Source organism: Vanessa atalanta, chromosome 20 (genome assembly GCF_905147765.1).
Source record: "Vanessa atalanta chromosome 20, ilVanAtal1.2, whole genome shotgun sequence".
NCBI classification, from domain to species: Eukaryota; Metazoa; Arthropoda; class Insecta; order Lepidoptera; family Nymphalidae; genus Vanessa; species Vanessa atalanta.
In genome coordinates, this window is record NC_061890.1 from 4,367,782 (window position 1) to 4,389,464 (window position 21,683).

General features: G+C 31.3%; 2 protein-coding genes across 4 annotated transcripts in view; both read right to left on the reverse strand.

The window, feature by feature from the left end:
• The window catches only part of LOC125071791, a 28,119-nt gene extending 7,622 nt beyond the window's left edge, over window positions 1-20,497 (reverse strand). The window contains exons 1-2 of one of the 3 annotated variants that reach the window (XM_047682172.1): window positions 20,493-20,497; window positions 7,104-7,110 (exon numbers count right to left, since the gene is read on the reverse strand). Coding sequence is in view for 2 of the 3 variants with exons in the window: in XM_047682170.1 (XP_047538126.1) it covers window positions 3,463-3,495 (33 nt within the window). In the remaining variant the exon portion in view is untranslated. Of the gene's footprint in view, window positions 1-3,462; window positions 3,523-5,212; window positions 5,326-7,103; window positions 7,111-20,492 lie in introns of those variants that run through there. The other 2 variants (XM_047682170.1, XM_047682171.1) reach the window with 2 other exon arrangements.
• On the reverse strand, window positions 7,047-13,533 carry LOC125072106. The gene is made up of 2 exons (XM_047682618.1): window positions 13,363-13,533; window positions 7,047-7,631 (listed from the first exon to the last, which is right to left on the reverse strand). Exons 1-2 carry the CDS (start codon window positions 13,387-13,389, stop codon window positions 7,047-7,049), a joined length of 612 nt encoding a protein of 203 aa, XP_047538574.1. The 5' UTR covers window positions 13,390-13,533.
• Window positions 20,498-21,683: the final 1,186 nt, after the last annotated feature.

Consider the following 21,683-nt stretch of genomic DNA (forward strand, 5'->3'; position numbering starts at 1 on the left):
GTAATGGAGTGAGTCCAAAAATTTCTCCCCATAAAAAGAGGAGGCTCAGCAGCAAGCTTACATCACTAAGTAATAAAAAGACAGTTGTACAATGTGAATCCATAGACATACCAAAAACACGAACACATCTAGTGTTAATGTTAGAACAATTTACAAGACTTTTTTTTTTAATGATATCGGTAGGTGGACGTATAAATGGCCTTGATGGTAAGTGGTCACTACCGCCCATAGACAATGGCGCTGTAAATATTAACCATTCCTTACATCACCAATGCGCCACCAACCTCGGGAACTAAGATATTATGTCCCTTGTGCCTGTAGTTACACTGGCTCACTCACCCTTCAAAACGGAACACAATAATACGAAGTACTGCTGTTTGGCGGTAGAATATCTGATAAGTGGGTGATACCTAACTGGTTAAGTAGTTTCTATCCTATTTCGATTCTACGCCTTCTAGATAATTCTCCAATCCAGAAACCGAATATTATATATCTTGAGTAAAATAATCGGAGATTAATGACAAAGAGTTCATTACGACACATGATACTATTTAATTTACCTTTACTTAGCCTCTAAGTTTGCTGCAGACTTATTCAGACAGCGTCTTAAGAAGAATAACGTAAAAATGCACCATCTGATTGTAAGTGGTCAATAATGCCTTTAGATATTAGCACCGTAAGAAATTTCAACCATCCCGTAGATTGCCAATAGGCCCAAACTTAGCTGAGATGTTAAATCCTTGCAGGTAAATTTAAATTTACATTATCATTCGCTTGCAATTATCATTGGCCGACGGGGCGATCATTCAATTAACATATAAATCACAATATTTGTTCCTATAAACTTAAACGTTTATAGACGTGTTTTTAAGGGTGTTTTGGTAAACTGATTTAAACTGATTTTGGTAAATTGTAAGGTGATTTATATGTTAAAATTTAATTTAATTTGTATCAATGAGGCAGTGATAATTATGGCACCCCAATCGATGCGATGAATTACATAACAATGCCAATTGTTATGTAATTCATCGCATTATTCGTTATAATTCATCGCGTCACCTCCTCAAATGTGAAGGAAAACATCATGAGAAAAACCTGCATGAGTCAGATTAAAATTTGCGGAATGAGTATCCCCCAACTTTCTCAAGGCAAGGAAATTTTACATTTTAATTTACACCCACAAAAGCAAGTCAACGCTATATTTAGCGTTAAGTAGTTGTAAATTTAATAATATATTCCAGACTTTTTTAACTTGTGTTGTGGTTTGAAAGATAAGTGAGCCAGTGTAACTACAGACACATCTCAGTTCCCACAGTTGGTGACATTTTGACATTTTAAAAGATGATATAATAGTACAAATATCGACGGACGTTGGAGACTTAGCATCGTGTTGCAAATATTCTAGTAAAAAAAAAAATAAACCTTCAGTCATATAATTAACGTAACACAGAAAATTCTATCTCCAATCCCCACTATGATAAAACACAAACACGAACTACAAATAAACAAATCTATTAAACCTCCTTCAATGTTTCTTTACTTGTCATTCGTTAACACTGGCCTGGATTTACGGAACTTACAAGTAAATCTATCGGAATACATTCTAGATATAGAGACTTAGATAAGACCGTTACTCGGCCCTTGAAATGGGAGCGACTGTACTAAATATCTATAACAAAGTCGACGCAACCTTATTAGACAAGGAACATCCATAAATTAGAAGGGAAAGGCGAGATAAAGCCAGCCTCATTCTAGATCGTGATAAATATATATTTTGTCGGTAATAATTGTTTGGCTTAAGGGTCAGCTAATAATAATAATATTTTCAAGGACAATTAAAGTACAAGATAGTCTTCGATGCGGCTGGTTTTATACACGCTTAAGGTCATAGGAACAAATATTGGGACTTATACAGAAACGGTACTGATGCAAATTAATAAATATAAAGCTCATGTTAAAACTGATAACAGTTAAGACTATATATATTGCATAAAATCATATATCTATATATAACATGTACATATTTGATACTAGTTGTCGGCCGGGGCTTTGCTCGCATTCTAGGCGTTCTAGGTATTAGGTATAAAAATATTATCCATGTAATTGCTATCTATATGTAATTTGATAGTTTATTTATAGAAAGTAACTACGGAGTATCTTACCTATTTAATAATATGAATTCTATTTAGCATTTGGGAATGTTTCCTTTACTAAATTTAATTGAATTTTTAACCAAACCAAAGGTCTATTCGAGTCCGTAAATTTTGTATTTTTTATATAAATGTTAAAAAGCTTAAATTGAAATAAATGTTATTAAGTTCTTTTTTACAATGCGAGGTGGCGCTTTGGTGTTGTAAGAAATATTAACCATTTCTTACCAATGCACCACCAGCCTTGGGAACTAAGATGTCATGTCCCTTGTGCCTGTACATAAGCTCACTCACCCTTCAAACCAGAACACAACAATACTGCAGTACTGAATACTGCCGTTTGTCAGTAGAATATCTGATGAGTAGGTGGGTCAGTGGGGTTTAAGCATTTTTGATATTTACATTAAGTATTTAAACAAATTTATGCAGATAACCATTAAAATAACTACGGTATAAATCACGAGCGCTTGGAATAGTAACACGAACATTTCATAATTTAAATTATATAACTTAAGGAAACAAACATTCCAGCAAACATAAATGCCAGTATTTACGCAGAATAAAAACTGGCTTATTAGTTGAGAAGCAAAAGTGAGCAAAAGACACGCAAACTTACGAGTGTTCAGAATGAATACCCCCCTAAGCGAATTACACGTCATTACTGTGAACAGATGATACGGCGCCATGTTTTACCGTGTAAGTACATAATTATATTAATTTACTTAGAACTAAATACTGACATGTAACGAGCTTTAGTAATTACATCATTTAACAAATTAATAATCTAAGCGCTGTTATTTGACGTTCAAAGGTCATTGAACCGGGGTCATGTTAGCGATTTTCGCGTAAGGTTTTTAAAATAAATAACACGTTAGAATTAACCTTCTCTTTTAGAACCTTTTTTAGAACTGACAGCGGAAATTAATATAAATTCAGAAACAAATCTAAGGAAGAAAATTGTAGCTTTAATATTTATTATCTATTGAATATGCGGAGCTTAACAACAGTTTGGAAAATAAATCCTCGTACATCTCTTATGAAATACCATAGATATGAGAAGATTCCGCAATATAAATTTTCATAAAAAAGGGTTACAAAGCCAAAAAATATAAATATTCAGACTACGACAGCAAATTATAGAGCCTAGAAATATAAGCATGATTTAAAAAATATATTTTTTATCTGTTTTCGCAGAAGTTCATTACACGGCTCACGCTTGTACGTTCTTTGCTTTTGGCATGGGATTATTCGCACTACCAATTCTCAAACTTCGAGCTGTTAAGGATTTAAAAAATAAAATTTTTTACTCTACCTGGGGTAGAAGCCTGGATCTGGGATTCACCATATAAGCTAGGCAATTTTTCAGTGAAGCGGGCACGTGTCACCGTAATCAGTATGAATGATTAAAAGGGTAATAAAGTAAGAACTTTTTTCTTTATATATATTTTCGAATTTAAAATTACTAGTAACTTTTCGTTTATATTTAAAATTATCTCATTGATTAATTACTGTTTTTATTGAAAGATAAAATAAGTAAATAACATAATATATGTAAATTATAAGATCACAGTATAATTTAAGCAAAATATGCGAGGCAAAGATATAATAGTTCAAAATCCTTTACTCCTTTTTTTGTCATATAAAGAGTTCCTTCGAATTTCAATTATTATTATGTTCGAATTTCAACCAATGGTTGAGTTGACTTGCATTTTAGATTGATATTATAATAGCAAATTGATATAATACAAAATAAACCTTGTTTTGTATGAAATAAAGATGCACCTTTTTTATTTTGTACAAAACAAGGCCCAGTCATTTTGCTTAAGGATAATAGAATAGTCCACAAAACATTATAAAAAAAGCGTTCTTGCATAAAACTATCGAAGCCATAATTATGTGTCGGCTCGTTAATCGTTACTCAAAAACGGTCAGTTATAAATGTACAATAACATTTTTTAAATATAGGAAATCAGACTTAATTATGTATTCATAACGTGTAAGTCGAACAAGCGCACTGAGTGTTCCGTACCACCAGACAGATAGACAAACAAACCCTGATGTAAAAAACAAATGAACGGTTTTCGCATTTTTTCCTATATTTGTGCTGCAAGATATTGTTACTTGCCGAATTTAATGATTCTATGTATGTATCCTATAGGTTTTGATGTGATTGTACGGGAAATGCGACATAAACAACCATTTTTTTTTTTATTGCGTTGACTTAGTGGTTTGAGGTTGTTTTTTCATAGCTCCAAGATGCCGTATACTTCAGTATATGGCATTAACTTCTACTTTATAACGTGAGATGAGGATGAGGTGCGTACTTGAGAAAAGAGTTATTGACGGGGAAACAAAAAAATGAAATTAAAGAGATTCCTTTTTCCTTCAGAGGTACGGAACCCTAAAAAGAGTGATCTATACATCAAATTCTCATTAAGAAATATATATATTAATTAAGTTTTAATAAGCCTTTTAATCGTGTAGTCAGATAAAATGTTTTTAAGATTAGTCATTCCCATCATCAAATATCGTTAAAAGTTCAACGCGATCGTAAAGTGTGTGTTTATTTTTATTTTTTTGGTTGCTACACATTTAGTCAATTTATTTTTGTTCTAATTTAATATAAAACGAAAATGATAAAAACATTTTCATTTAAAAAGTATTCAAACGATATCGTAAAGCTTTGTTGTTATTTTAAAATTAACATTACATTTTAAACATTACATATATTCCAATTGAAATTTAATAAAAAAAAAATATTTTAAACATTATCTATTTAAAAAACAGTTAACGTTTAAAATAATTAAAAATAAAAATAATTAAGATATGGTAAAGGTATAGCAATGGTATGATATGGTCATCGATATAAATGAATATTCCATACTTTTTATCTCAGGAAACGCAAGGATTCTCGGGTCAAAAAGTTATCTATCCACGTCTAATGCTATCGCGCACAAAAGTCATAATTAATTCGAATCACACTTATTGACAATAGTATACATAAACTATTAAAAACAAAAATTGAAACCGAATATAATATATAAATACTTAAATTAACTTACCATTAAATGAGCAGCACTTTAAATCGCATACGCAGATAACACGTGCGTCGACAGCGCGCGCGCAGCGTTACTACAGCCTCCAGGATACTGACCCCGAGGACTGAGCGGAGCTGATACGAAACAAGTTTGTGATGTCAAGTGCAATGTCGTTGGAGGTTCTAACTTACTTCGTGTAAGGGGAGTTGGAACTAGATTGGTTTGTTTTTTGTGAAAAAATAAGTTCGTTTTGTTTATAAATAAAAATAGTATATATTAAAAAAAAAATTATGTGGAGACTTGTTATATGAGCCTCGTCCTGATTTCAATTTGTCCTTGATTCAGTTTGAAACAAATTATAATAACAATTAAATTGTACTTAATACACTGTTTAAAATACATTATGCAGTTTGTTCTAATATTATACAAGAGATAAAACGAAAACACTTTTTTATTCAATTTTAATTTAAGGGCGTATTATCATCTCCATGTTTTTATCTAAACTGGGCGATCCGTGGTTTCGCGTTCAACGACCACATATTAGCATGCTTGAAAAATTTAGCCAACTTTAGCTTTAATATTGATTCTTAATGTTTTGAATGACAGAGGAAGGGCAATGTTTCTGGTATTTACTTCGTTACATTTATTATACCACTTTGAGAAGACTGGGAAGGGATATAAAAGAACGACACGTATCTTTATATAGCTTTATTAATAATATCATCATAATAACTACCATCACTGTTGGTATTGAAATTTAATGACGCATAAGAAAATGTATGATTATAATTAAAACCTTAAAATGTTTTATTAAAAAAAAATTACATCTTAAAATAATTATGCTGTTATCAAATTTAATTTAAAAATATAAAATAATGGTTTTCAAATTTAGAAACAAAATAAAGCGATTTCACATTTACCTACTAATTATATATTTTTTATATCTAACAATTAAAAAAATATAAAATATTATTTTTATTAGTCATAGTGCAAATGTTCGCGTGTCCTCTTAAAATGATCGAGAAAGAAGAAGTAAGATGGAATAATCAGTAGAGGGTAACTAGATAAAAACTAATTATGACATTTTAGAATCGTATTTACCGTGGCCTTTGATATCAGAATATCCTGTATTCTCACGTTTTTTTTTTTTATTTTGCAGAATCTTTTAATAAGAAGGTATTAATTACACTTGTTTAATCATAAACACATACTTATATAGTAATATGTTAAAGATATAGATTGCTCTAGATCAAAACAGTATCTAATATCACCACAAAGTAGATATAAAAGCAAAAATTACGTGTTCCACGCCTGTTCCTTAAGTGAGGAAATTCAAAATAACATTACGTATACATGTGGTATACGTCGACAATTCGTCGTATTTGCATTCGAAACACGTACATACGAAAGTATTCGACATCGTGAAAGTTTTACGTTATTCAATGAATTCGATTCGTTCGCTTATTTTCACTTTCCTTGTAATTTGGGTATTTTAATTTATTTATTATGCATATTTTTATGTTATTTTTGGTTTACAATAGCAATTGATGATGAAAAATATAAAGACCAAGCCCTTCGGCTTGGTGCAGGCCGTTCGGTGGATACCGTCCGTTTTGCCAGTGTAATTAACGTCAGAAGTGACATATTTTAGATTCCATGATTTGTTGTTTATTGAATGGTTTATACTACATATGCTGAAACCTATGGTCGACGAGGATCACCTACCACCAGGTGAACCATCTGCTGATCGGATTCCTTCAAATATATAAGAAAAAATAAATAAAACAACAATTTTCATTTCTTCTAAGAGCTGATTCTATTCATAGTTATTAGCATTAAAATAAATTAGATACACAGATTATAAAATATCGTCAAATTTTGGTCCAAATAGCGTACTGTGAAATTTATGCGCTGAATCGGAACTTTGTTTATGCAATTTGCTTAAAAAAGATAATGGTCCTTCGTAACTACGTACATGATCTACGTCATTGCTTTTTTCATTTACATGAACGATGCTATTGAAACCGTCAACTATTCCTTTTTTGATACCAAGGAAGTATTCTTTGATCATTGGCATAAATGGCAAGTTATCATATGGATCAGTTATCTTATCATCTTTATCATTTTTGTTTGCTGTTATTTTATTGTTATTGTTATTATCTACTGTGTTATTTTCTTTTTCAAATATTGTCAATGTAATATTTGTCGGAGCTAAATTCAACGGTCTTGCAATTGAATAGTTAGTTACAATAGGTCCCTTCGTTCTGTTATCAGGTATATCGATTACTATTTCTGTCACTTCGTATCTTGACACCGGCCTCGTCGTGACTGATTCATCTTTTTTTGTAAATTCCTCATCGGAAAGTGTGTTTTCATATTCATCTTCATAATTATTGTAATCATCGTTGTCATCGTCCGCTGCGACTATATACATGAGAAGAATCTGAAAATATAATTGATTGAATGAAAATATTTGGGTTTGGTAGTTTACAAAGGAATTTCCACACAAACGGAAGAGCATCGTATATAAATTTATATTGAAACAAACTACTCTCTTATTAGATAAGTAGCATGAATTTGGTAAATAAAACTTTAGTAATGTTTTTGTTTTATAAATAACTAAAAAAGCCGTCCATGTCCTTGTATATTTATCCATTTAATTATTTGTCTAGATATGTCTAGATATATAAAAAAGTAGCCAACTGCTGGTCATTATTTTTTTAACGCAAACTAATAAAGTAGTTTGACGTTTGGCAATGATCAAGCGTACCTATCAAGCACACGAAGGTAATAAAGTAGGCACATTTGTTTTAGTTCGTTTGTATTGCGACTATATTGATAAATTCGCAATACAAAAGAACTTACTTGATATACAATAATCTAAGACTGCTCAACTGAACTTCTATTACGTAATAGCTATTCAAATACGCAATTCTTTGCATTTTTAATGTCAGTGTAGTTTAAAATATGTTTCAATTTTAAAATCTAAGCGCGATACATATTTTAATGGAATAACTATTAAATTCGATATTATGAAATTACGTTGTATTCAAAATATATTTATGCTAAAGCATTTTCTATTTAATATTCTGAACGACAACAACAATACTATCACTGGAGACGATATTTTATTGTTCGAGTCGGTCATAATCACACGGAATCTTGGATAAAGCTAGACGAATAACAAGTTTTTAGATACGAGAACACCAATAAAAATATATTTATATTTATTTCATGCCCGAAATACGTAAAAAACTTTGTTTTCACAGACCATCTAAAGATTTTAGTTAGTGCGTCTGTTGGTGATCTCGTATCTTTGAACGAGTTGACCGATTGAAATCTTTTAGGCGACGCATGTTAGCTATGTTAGGATCAGATAGGTCGAGTAATTAATTAATTGTGTTGTGTGATTCTTTCAGACGGATTGTGAGAGTAAAGGAATTAAGTGCACACTTGTTTGCACACATACTTTTACACCAGTTAGCTGTTATGAGAATATCATCATCATCATAAATTAAATACTACTAATGATCATTAATTGCTAACAAAAATGTAAGATACATTGATTCGAGATAGGAAATATGAGGCCCGGGCTATACAATTAAAAATGTCAAAACATGTTTTTTTTTTAGTTTTGGCTTTTATTTGTGCCGAGGGGGCACAGATTATTTCGCCAATGTGACGTGCGATGGTCATGACACGATGGAGATTGTCAAAAAAAAGGTTCATTGATTTTTAACTTCGACATGAAGTGTGATGTCATTAGCAGTTTAAACGTAAACTATGAATGATTCATATTATCTGTGCCTGACTAAAAGCAATTAAACTAAGAATTGAACGTTTCATATTAAACATGCACGTGTGTGTGTGTTATCTTCATTATTTTAATGTATTTCTAATAAATACGATATGAAAATATTAGTTTTTTGTACTCATTCTCCGAGTAATTTAAAAATTCATGTTCAATATTTAATAATAGTTTATATTTTCTATAAATATAGGCAATCATGAACGGAACAATATCTTATGATTTTACCAAAAAAAACTATTTAACTTCATAAACCCTAAAAATATAAAGTAAAGACTCGTTAAAGCGTGTTTAATTTTAACTAGTTTTTATTTTATTTGACCTCAAAGAGTGCATACCGTTGTCGGGTCATAAAAAATATATCATTCTATGACGAAGGCTGTCGGATATCGGTGTACTTAACCTCTGAATTGCTAAACAACCAAAAGATGAACTAATTAATATAAACAAATGACTATTATAATGATTTCATTTAATCATACATATTATTATTTAACTTTTCTTCAAGTAACAGTCTGAAAATGTTCCACTCCTGGATAAAGGCAACCTTTCATCTTGAAGGGAAAGTTTGGAGATTATTTTACTACGCTGCTTCAATGCGGGCTTGTAAATAGATGTGGAAGATTTTCATCAGACCCCATGCAATTTTATTGACGATGTAATCTAAATATACGAGATGACTGTAAACAAAGCAACTTCCTTTCAACAATTTCCTATAAATTTACTGTAAATAATACTAAAACCTTCGAAATATATAAGACGTACGAAGTCATAACCATATTAAATTATGTAATACTTTCGGCATTATTTGTTTTTCACAAACATAAGAAACCAGATTACATTAATTGCAAGAGTATTCTAAGTAAGTGATTCAAGAGATTCCACTATTCTTACTGTTTAAAAAAACTGTAAAGAAAGCTTTATATTTAAAAACGATTCCGAATTGTTTAGTAATCAAAATTAAATAATTAATTATATAAGTTAAAGTATATATGTATTTATATATATCGTCACGTTATATATAATAAACTAATATTTTATATATATATTACTCTCTACATAGCTTAAAACAAAAGCCCTGTACACTCAGATTAAACTGCGCACCTGATTTTAACGCGGTTCTATAAACATAACGCTTCAAAATGAAGTTTTGTTCATATAATACATGCATATTATAGAAGATTAAGGCAAATAATTTTAAAATATTTCAATCACTATAAAAGTAGTATAATATCTCTATTGTGAATTGTCCAGGACGGGTAGTTTTTTAATAGACATCATGAACAGGCTGGCCGTATATCATCAAGACCAGCTGAAGAATTTTGAATACAACTAAGATCAACTACAAAGAAAGGCACTAATCACACAACAATAAAGATCTAAGCCTACAAAAACAAAAATTGTAAACCAATATTCTGATTGCGATAACTGGAAATAAATACATGCAGACACATAAAACTACCAAAGTCAATGAAATAATGCACCAAAAATAAGTACAAAGTGTTTGTGAAAATTAGAAAGACCGAATATAAAAATATATGATCTACTAGCTGAACCCGTGGCTTTGACCACGTGGTGTTCAGTTTGAGACGAATACCCTTAAAAAACTTGCATTGCAACCTTTATCGTGGGTTTCAAGCTTCGTAACACATTTCATCGAAATTGGTTTAATAGTTTGAAAGTGACAGACGGACTGACAGCGGTACTTTAGAATACCTAATATTTATAAAGATATCAGCAATATTTACGTCACGCGTATAACATATTTTATTATAATTAAGGTTATTTTTCAAGACGAGAAAATAAATTGCTTTGATTCTATACCTGCCAAACGAAAGGTCGTTATACAGAATGTTAGATGAAGAGTGAGTGCGTGTCTTTGCGCGTATATCTCCGTAATAATCTAATAAATATTGAGAAAATGGCGCAGTAAATATCTTTAATAGGAACTGTCGAAACCGATAAACCTTAAAGGGAAGACAACGAGGCACTTTAATAACAATCGCTTATACTACCGACTTCGAAATGAAGTAAGTTCTCTGTATATGTATTGTATATATCTCAACATACATAATTATGCTCGGGTATATTTTTTATTTTAAATAATTTTATATTATTTTTTACTCTGATTTATCAGTAAATTTACTAAGTCGACTCAGTAGTAAAAAAAGTAATGCAACAGCCTGTAAATTCCCCACTGCTGGACTGAATCCTTACTTTTGAGGAGAAGGTTTGGAGCTTATCCACCACGCTGTTCCAATGCACGTTGGTGGATACAAATGTGGCAGAATTTCTTTGAAATTAGTTACATGCAGCTTTCCTCAAGTGGTGCTTACCTGGATTTGAACTTGCAATCATCGGTTAAGATGCATGCATTTTAAACACTGGGCCAATCTGGGCTCGCAATTACAATTACATATTATATTTGAGATAAAATTAAGTAACCACATCCTATCTACATAAGCAGCAATACTGTTAATTATTAATTAGATAAGTTCTTTATTATATAATTGTACTTATATTAAGTGAACTATGTTCTTTTATGGAAATAAATGTCTTTAAACCAACAAATAACAGAACTAAAAAAAAAGTACTTATAAATTCAATTATGTGCAATAATTAAGTGGTCGTATCTACGTTACCGTATAATTATATTTAAATGCATATTTCATGAGACGAATGATATAATTTAAGCATATATTACATAGACTCTATACTTTAGATCCTTTTCATATGAACTGATCGAAGATGATTGTAAATATGAGAGTATTTTAAGTAAATCGTAGTTATAACCAACCGTTATAGTTGCTCCTCTACAACACACGACATCTTAACTTACGAAACGTTTTATATATGGACGCTTTTGTCGATAATTCTACTATCCGTAAGTAAAACGAACGAAAAAAAATATTTTTCTTTTTTTAAACTGTATTCTGTCGCTCCCCGCTCTCTGTCCCTATGTATGCTTAGATCTCAAAAACTACGCAAAGGATTTTGATGCGGTTTCCTTTTATTGATAGAGTGATTCGAGGGGAAGGTTTATATGTATAACACATGCATTATACAGTTGAGAAATACTGATAATTTTTGAGGGTTCTGATGTGATGTAGTAAATATACACATTTTTTGCGCAAACCTGGACCCTACGAGATAGATCAAAATAATGTACTACAGTATTGTACACCTTAAAAAAATCTTCAAAAAAGTTCTCGATGGTATATGTCTATTTCTTAGGGATAACCTACATTGCACCCGTGCGAAGCCGGGGCGGGTCGCTAGCTATTTATAATACAACACTTTTTCACTTAACTAATTATATCCACTTTAATTTTAATTCCAAAGTTCCGATAAGAGCTTCATCGACGTTTAAAATGCTATTTCTAGAAAATCCACAATTAATATCGTAGATTACTCTGGACAAATGACAGTTCGATGTCAAATCTTGTTTATTTGGATTTTGTTAATAAGCGTGACGTTAGACGCGTAATATTTTATCGATGTGCAAGAACAACACTGCTGTAATACCGATATCCATAGTGCAGAAACTAAAGCAATAATATTTTATTTACACTTAAAAATATATCTACTGCTTAAAACCCTGCTTAACTTTTAACATAAACGTTATGTATATCAACAATTATTTTAATTAATATATGTATGGACTATCGTAATGTCTTAATGTATATTTAAATAATGACTACGAAAGGAAAAAATTACATATCTAACAAAGTAATATATTTTTCCTATACAATTAAATATAAAATAGTATCCACATACTATAAACTTGATATTATGTATGAAAAGGATATATTGGTTTGGTTTGTACGTGTTGAAAATGAAATGATTTCTTTCACGCTGTTTCTTGTACAAATGTAATTTTAAGGTAATCGTAATCCATAATTATGATATTTGGGCAACACTAAGTTTGTATCGCTGGTTCTCTGTGTTCAATCTGAGATATTTCTTTCCGAAATAGATTTTTGTCAATCAATAAGGAAGTGTGAATACTTCTATAGTGAATTAAGATTTTGACTGACTTTGTCTTGGTCAGCCTTCTAAAGAAGAAAAAAATATGTAAAAAAAAATATTAATTATTTATCTACATACAATTGAACTCAAGCTGCAATTTCAATCTTTAATTTTAAATACCATTTCATCCTTCATATTGATAATAAAATAACAAATGAGAATCAACTATACATAAATCCTTAACACTGTTTAAGATCTTATGTCAAACTCTTTTACACATTAACTAAAAACTCTGTAAAATAGTTCAAAATATTATAAATTGAAAAATCTCGTTTCGCATAAAAGATTAAAATTTAAAGTCCCTTGAAAAGCAATTAAAGTTAATAAGAATACTCACGAAGCATAAAATAATCTTATAATCCATGGTTAAATTCACAAAGCAACTATTTCGTTCAGTTTGTCACGTCACACTGACGATAGTTCTGTTCACGGGGAACAAATGACAAAAAATACGGGCCTTTTTTATCAATAGTAATAAAAGAAACGATTTTACATTCGATACTTCTGTAGGGGAAGTGACTGTAATTAGCGATTGCTCTTGTTTTTATAACCCTTGTGACTCAGCGATATAGGCATTTTTGTGATACGTTTTGGTTCTGTACTGGGACTATACGCCGAGTTAGCTCAGTGGTTAGAACGCGTGCATCTTAACCGATGATGACGGATTCAAACCCAGGCAGCACCAATGAATTTTCATATATTGAATTTGTGTTTATAATACATCTCGTGCTCGGCGATTAAAGAAAACATCGTGAGGACACCAGCATATATCGAATTTCTACGAAATTCAGCCACATATGTATTTGCAAACCCGCATTGGAGCAGCGTGGTGGAATATGCTCCAAACCTTCTCTTCGAAGGTCTCCTCTCCCTTTGAGGAGAAGGCTTGAAGCATATTCTACCACGCTGCTACAATGCGGGTTGGTGGAATACACATGTGGCAGAATTTCGTTGAAATTTGACACATGCAGGTTTCCTCACGATGTTTTCCTTCACCGCCGAGCACGACATGAAAATTCAGTGGTGCTTGCCTGGGTTTGAACCCGAAATCATCTGTAAAGATGTACGTGTTCTAACCACTGGGCCATCTCGGCGATATAAAAATGGATAAAATTCCTTACGGGGCCATGTCATTGGGCAATTTTGACGATATTGCCTACATCAGATGTACTTGGTCACCTATTTATTTATTATGTATATTTATTTATTACTTTAAAAAACTTAAACTTGGATTTTTTAAATTGAGCCCTTTACATATTAAACTTGTGAAGTAACTATTTAGAGTGAATCATTTATTTAAATCCTCGACGGTTGCATTGAACCCTCATTATGGTAATTTAAACGATAGCTACAATTATATAAGAAAGCGTTGTGTTTTATTATGTGATTCGTGTCACAATAATGGATACATACCGTCATTAAAATACGGTATATCGTGAAACATTGTTAGGTAAGACATGGTGTCATCCTGACTTAGAGGAAGTTATAAAAGGAGGATATATATAAGGAACTGTTTAATACTTTATTTGATTTTGTAATATACGTGACAATGGCGAAATAATCTGTGCCCTCTTGGCATAAATAAAACAAAAAAAAATAATTGAATTGAATAAAATTTTATGCAGATTGAGTAATTAATTTGGTAATTAAATATGTATGTAATCTAGGGCTGCCTTTAGGGTTTTTTTTGGTAAAAACATTCCGTTTCATTTTTATAAGGATAACAAGCTTTTTGCTATTTGTTTCTTAAATCTGTCGCTGCAGCTGAGACGGTAGGATTATGTTTTATAGAAATAATTATAGTTAAAACTCTTCAGAACACTTCTTAATATATGTGAACATGAAAGAAAAGATGGAAAAAGATTTTTTTCATATCTACGCAAAGAGAGTAGCGCGAGTAAAATCCTAAAGTTTGCTCCTTTAGGCAACCTCTTAACCATTAAAAAGACTCCACTATTTTTTATTTAATTCTCATAAATATAATTACAAGCGATCGAACAATCGTATTATATTAGGCTAAATACGAGTATGCAGCCACAGAGTATGCAGCCACAGATTCCTAGGTCGGGAAGATTAAAATTCATTCGGTTTATCTGACAACAATACAATCTCAGTAGCAGGCCGGTGTCTGGATGTTAGAATTGTAGTTATGTAGTGCAGGGAATACCTGCTCCAAAAAGCATGTAAAATTGTTGCTCCTGCACCTAAATTCTATATAGTCGTATGAGATTTGCCGTCACATCCAATTATTCGAATGGAATAAAGAGCATATCTGGGTTTGCTCACACACTAGTACGCTTATATAATATATGTCCTGCGTTGGCTAATCTCCAATGGGATTGGCCGCTGAGACCAAAATCAGTCAGGAGAACATTATTAATGTATTAGTTACTAATAAATCTAATAATATGTTTTTCTAAATTAGTTCACAGAAAAATTCCATAAGAAAATAAATAATAGCAAAAATTTTTTTTTTGGCTCGGTACAAGTTATTATCGATGGATATTTTTTGAGTAGGTCAAAGATACAATAAGAACATAACAGATATTTTATTTTTATTTCTGTTAAATTCCCACAAAGAATTTCCAAAGATATTTTTTTAAATAGTTGGTTATTGGCCAATGATAGTTGATCCAAAATCAACTTTGAGAACTTAGATCTTATGTCGCTTGTGCCCGTAGTTACAATAATATAGTTTTATAATATTCTATACTTAAAGGCTGAGAGCTGAGGCTGTTTTCTTCTATACAGTATAACACGACCTCTGTTTTACTCATACGTTTAAATGATTAAGTCATCATTATTTCAAATTAATTGAGGCATTTCAGCGTCCTTTGTGAGTAATACGGAGGCACAATGCGGATACAAAATTACTGGAGACCTCACGATTATTTCTGCGAATCGGATCATTATGATGACGAATGAATGGAATTGATACAATTTGAGTCGCACCTGTCCACGGATTTCTGCGCCTTTAAAAGCATTTATCATTTCGATTTTGTATCAGAGTCTGCGCGCTTCAAGGTTAATTTCTAATACGGAAATATTGCTTATCAATGACTAACGCTACAATTCTTGCATTGGATAGAAAATGGGTAGTCGAGCAACAAAATTGTGCGCTTTTGCAATAAGTTAATACTGTTGGAATTATAAAATGTATCATTTTCTTGATGATTCTATTAGATTGAAGAACAAACAGAAGGAAAAGATCTTACTTTTTTTTCAGCCAGGATATTTAAAATTCTGGTCTTTTCTATGCGACAATGTGTATTAATAATACATACTAATAAACCTTCCTCTTGAATTACTCTTTATATTGAATTAAAAAGGTCTAATTTGTTAAAACTACTTAACTTACCTAGTTGTACGGCCTTGTTCCAGCACGGATGAGTAAGTAACATACTCTGTTGTGATGTGTGTTGTAAGGAATGGTTAATATTTCTTTCGTTACCAATGTGTACGGGCGATGGTGACCACTTACCTTCAGATGGCGCATAAGCCCGTCCTTATATAAAATACTAAATAAATAAAAACATAGTTATTCTCTATCACTAAGGTATAAATGAATCAAGAATCATTAGTATTCATACCTTTATTTCGGCGTGCAGTGTGAACGTAGAAATAATATAGATCAAAATTAGATATGTTGGATTTATAGAGACTAAAATTTATCAAGGAACACTTTATTTTCCATATTAGGAACAACCAATCACAACCAGAAATGTAGCGTGAACGGAATAAGGGATTTTTTAGTAAATGAATCCAGCTAATTAGCATTCATATGCGAGATTACACCCACACGTATGATAGGAAAATCTCTATGTAGGTTGGTTTTTTTATAGGTGGCAGCCATAAAATTCCCCAAAGCCAAGACTTCAGCTTGCGCAGAGCGTGGGAGGAAATTAAATGAGACGAAGCAAGACAATAATGTTTAGTACTTTAGAGCACACTTACAAACAGGTGGCCAATAATGACGTCTGATTTTCTTTTGAAATAGAATAAACAACACGATTTGAAAATTTAAATGTCCTACAATTTAAATCATATGCAATTTTCGTGTACACATTACCTTAGTATAAATAAGCTAAGTCCATTAACAATTTACCAGGTTGACTAGTTGCATAGCTTTGCAGTAAGGTGTTACCAAACTTCGGACCGCAACAAATATATCTTAAATATCTGATCAATAGATTAAACATTATTTTTATATATATGATGAAATTAGTCAAGACATTGCTAATACTAAAACTATACTTAATTATGTCTTACGGAAGTCATTAACTCTTTTTCTAAAAGAAATAATTTAGCCTTATTTATAATATATGGTATAGTCACTATACATATATATAACATACATATATATAAATTATTGTTCGATGTTGTTTTATGTCTCTTTTTGCACTTTGGTAAATATTTTTTTTTATCATTATTATCGCTGAAATTCTGATTCAAATTGTATTCATTGAAATAAATTGTAAAAATATTATTGCTGCTGAACAAAAGTACAACTAATTCAGTGTGATGAATAGAACTGGAAAACACTACCTCAGATCCAGCAATAATATTACTACCCTGTCAATTTGATTGATTTAGAATTAGATCTTTAGTTAGGAAGATTAACTCTTACATACAAACAAACTAATTTTACCTCTTTGTAATATAGTACTTAGGTACAGATTCGTATATAATCCTACTTAATAGATGTAGGCCGTAGGGGTAAAAGAAAACAATTTCTTATTAAAATCATATTAACCCCAAAATGGCTGTGTGAACCAAATTTTTATCAATCATTCACTATATACTCCATAAAGTAATGAAAAACTCTCTTCATATATTCAGTAAGTAATATTGGCAAGTATAAGTATGTATTACATTTGTATGTAAGTTGCACACACATTATGTGTTATTATTATTATTTTTATGGCATCGGTAAGTGGACGGGCAACGTAATGATAAGTAGTCACCAAAGCCCAACATCGCTAATTTGCGACCAACCTTAAGAACTGAGATGTTATGGCACTCACCCTTCAAACTGAAACACGAACAATACTGAAAACTGCCATTTGGCAATAGAATATATACATTACATTACATTAGCAGCTTTTAAATTCCCCACTGCATGGCTAAGGCCTCCTCTCCCTTTGAGGAGAAGGTTTGAAGCATATTCCACCACACAGCTCCAATGCGAGTTGATGGAATACACATTGGGCAGAATTTCGTTGAAATTAGACACATGCAGCTTTCCTTACGATGTTTTCCTTCACCGCCGAGCACGAGATGAATTATAAACACAAATTAAGCACATGAAAATTCAGTGGTGCCTGCCTGAGCTTGAACCCGAAATCATCGTAAGATGCACGCGTTCTAACGACTGGGCCATTTCAGCTTATCATAGAGTATATGATTAGTCGATAATACCTACTCGATGATAGACGAGCTTGAACAATACCCTATCACCAAGTAAAACATCCTATCAAAAAGTATTTAATTTATTTCTCACAGATTGGTTTGTCTCGATGAGATAGCTAATTAGCTACGATTCAGACAGCCATTTGTAATACAAAACTATTTATTAGCTCCGAGCAATTTGCTATATTGTTACTTAGTGCTAAACAATAAATATATTAATTTATAATGTAATTGATATTATATCATCAATTCTCCCTGAATTGTGATGACGGGTTGAGAACTGAACCTTACTTTATAACTAGAAGTTCAAAATCAAAATATACTTTACTCAAGTACTTTTGAATCAGTAGTTACTCTTTTCCAATTTATAAAAATCGAAGGTTATATTACTTAAATACAATTATCTATAATATAATCTTGTGTTCAATAATATGCTTTATTTGTAAAAACAAAAAATTAACAAATTATTTTAATTTATGAATTGTATAGATAAATATATTTAATGTTTGGAATAAATGGATGTTACCTGTTCTTACTTTAAATAAAGATGACAATTAACAAAAATACTTCAGTAAATGACAAAGGGACTTTTAATTAAATCAATAATTGCGACCCATTAAGTAAATATTTAGGAATCCCTGATCGAACTCTTAACTAAATAAACTAAGTTTACCGTTCGAACTAGTTTCATCTGGTTTCGACTTTATAACTAGACCTTCAACGAAATATGGTTTATTTAAGCTTAGTATATAAAAACAAAAAAAAAAACGAAATTATTTTCTTAACCTACTTAATTTTCTGACCAAAAATTTATTTACAAATTAGATTAAAATGTTGATATAAATATATATTTTTTTAAATGTTTAGTATTCTTTTCCTCATTCTACTGGTTATGAATTTTACAAGAACTATTTTTTTTATTAGTATATACTAAATTCATTATATACATTGACTTTTTTTGTGTATAAATCTTACTTAAAAGTATGTATAAATAATATATTTATAAAAAGGCTGTTCCTTTCTTTGGTGTCCAGCGTTGTTAGGTTGCTATTCGATCGGATTAAAAAGGTGAGGAAAATGTAACTTCACATGTGGTCACGCACACATTTATTTAATATAATATACACTACATTATATTTGCCACAATTGGGTAATCTTTAATAGTGTCAGACTAACGGATATAAGTTATGACTTAGTAGTGTTTGTGTGGACTTAGTACACAATAAATTCAGCATTTTGAATCACTCTGGGGAAGAACACGCATACAGTGAAACCACGTATACATACATAACAACAAAGCAGATGCATACATATCATCAGGGATATAGAAAAGGACAGAGATATGTCACAAATATCAACAAGACCTAATATCTCACTCATTTACACGCAGGTGAATCAGAGAGTGGAAACTATTTATTTATATTTTATGCCATTCCTTGAAAATTTTTTCACCAATCTGTGTGGTGGTAACTAACACAAAACATTTACAATTACTGCTCGGGGGAAACGAACACAAAGTTTTGGAACAAGAAACAAACCCAAAGACTTGTTTTATATGTAATGCTGAACTGCCTTAACTTGTAATAATTAGCCAAATATTTATTTAATTTATTTTATTTATATCCAAAAGTTGTCTTGACAAGTCAATATTGAATGATTCACATTTTAAATTGGTTTTTTAAATGACATTTAAAAAACGAGTTCATAGAATCGAAATACCTCGTGTAAGATGCTCTGCTGAGCGATTCATACCCCCCAAGACATTTACAACTAGATCTCAAGTTCCGTTAAGCAAGCGAAACTTCGAAAAGTTAACTGGCTTCATGCAATGTTTTAGCATATACGGAAGGAATTCTAAGCATATAATAACTACAGTACTTACTTATATATATACTTTCGTTTTTATATATGTATTTATTATTTTATGTAGATATTGTATTATATTAAAAGTCAATGTATATAATGCATGAAACTCATACTAGCGTTATTTTCGCTAAAAGCTCTGTCTGCTTATAAATTACCTATAACCCATATTGGAAGTCGTCATTTTAAGCCCACGAGACACGTCTAGGAAACTCTCATGAGGACTCCAGTTAAATAAGAAATTAAACTCAATGTGAAACTTTAATATAATTAAATGTAAATCACACTGCAGTGTTTGAAAAGATGAACATGAAATTTAAATTTCGGGCTCCTATTACTAAGATTCCACTTCCGTCTGTCCGTCTATCACCTGGCTGTATCTCATGAACCGTGATAGTTGACACTTGATTTTTTTACAGATGTTGTATTTCTGTTTATATAACAACAAATACAAAAAATATTGGCAGTTATAAGGACTGCCGATGGAAGTGAAAACTTAGAACTTTTAGTCATACAATTTAAAATTTCTGAATGTTTGAGTGATGAATGATTTTCCTCTATCTAAATGTATCTAACGCGACTAAAGACTTAAAAAAAACAGAATAAAATAAATATTTAAGTGTGGCTCCCAATATAATACATACCACAGACATTTGTTTTATAGGTAATGGTACGGAACACTTCGTGCGCGAGTCCAACTCGCACTTGGCTGGTTTTTTTAATACTACGTATCATATTTCCACCCTGTATCTATAAAACTGTATTATATGAATGTTGAAACAAAATTGTTTTTTCGATGAGAAGCATGTACGCACGCACATGCACACGCACACGAACACGCACACGCACAAGCACACGCACACGCACACGCACACACAATCTTCTATTAATACAGATGGTAGAACTGATGAGCCACATAGTAATACGTATCAAACGGGGATTGAGTATGTTATTCATAAAAACAGATTATTTCTTAACGTAACTATAAACAGTAATTCATTCGCCTGATTGTTGAAATTTAATTAGAATTTAAATTCTATTTAGAAAATTGCTACAATATAATGACAATTAATAAAGTTTATTATTATCGAAATAATAGGATCTACCAGTTCGTTTTGATAACCAATATATCAACAAAAGTTATATACAGATAACGAATATATAACATCATGTCACGACCCAACCAAGCGGTACAGTTTAACGCGGGCAAAACCACGCGGAACAGACGGTATTATTCATATCGACATACGACAAAGGTTACATAACATCAAAGAATAGAACTCTGAATGTGAAGATATATTATTGAAACTGTGATGGAGCTCAGCCGGTGACTCGCTAGTGAAAACAATTGTATCGGTTTACCTCACTCAATCGTTATAATTCGAA

Coding starts and splice junctions, on each gene's coding strand:
- LOC125072106 (XM_047682618.1), bottom strand. CDS start 13,389: ATGGATTATAAGATTATTTTATGCTTC. Junction 7,632..13,362: donor ATAAGATTATTTTATGCTTC/GTGAGTATTCTT, acceptor TTATATTTTCAG/ATTCTTCTCATGTATATAGT.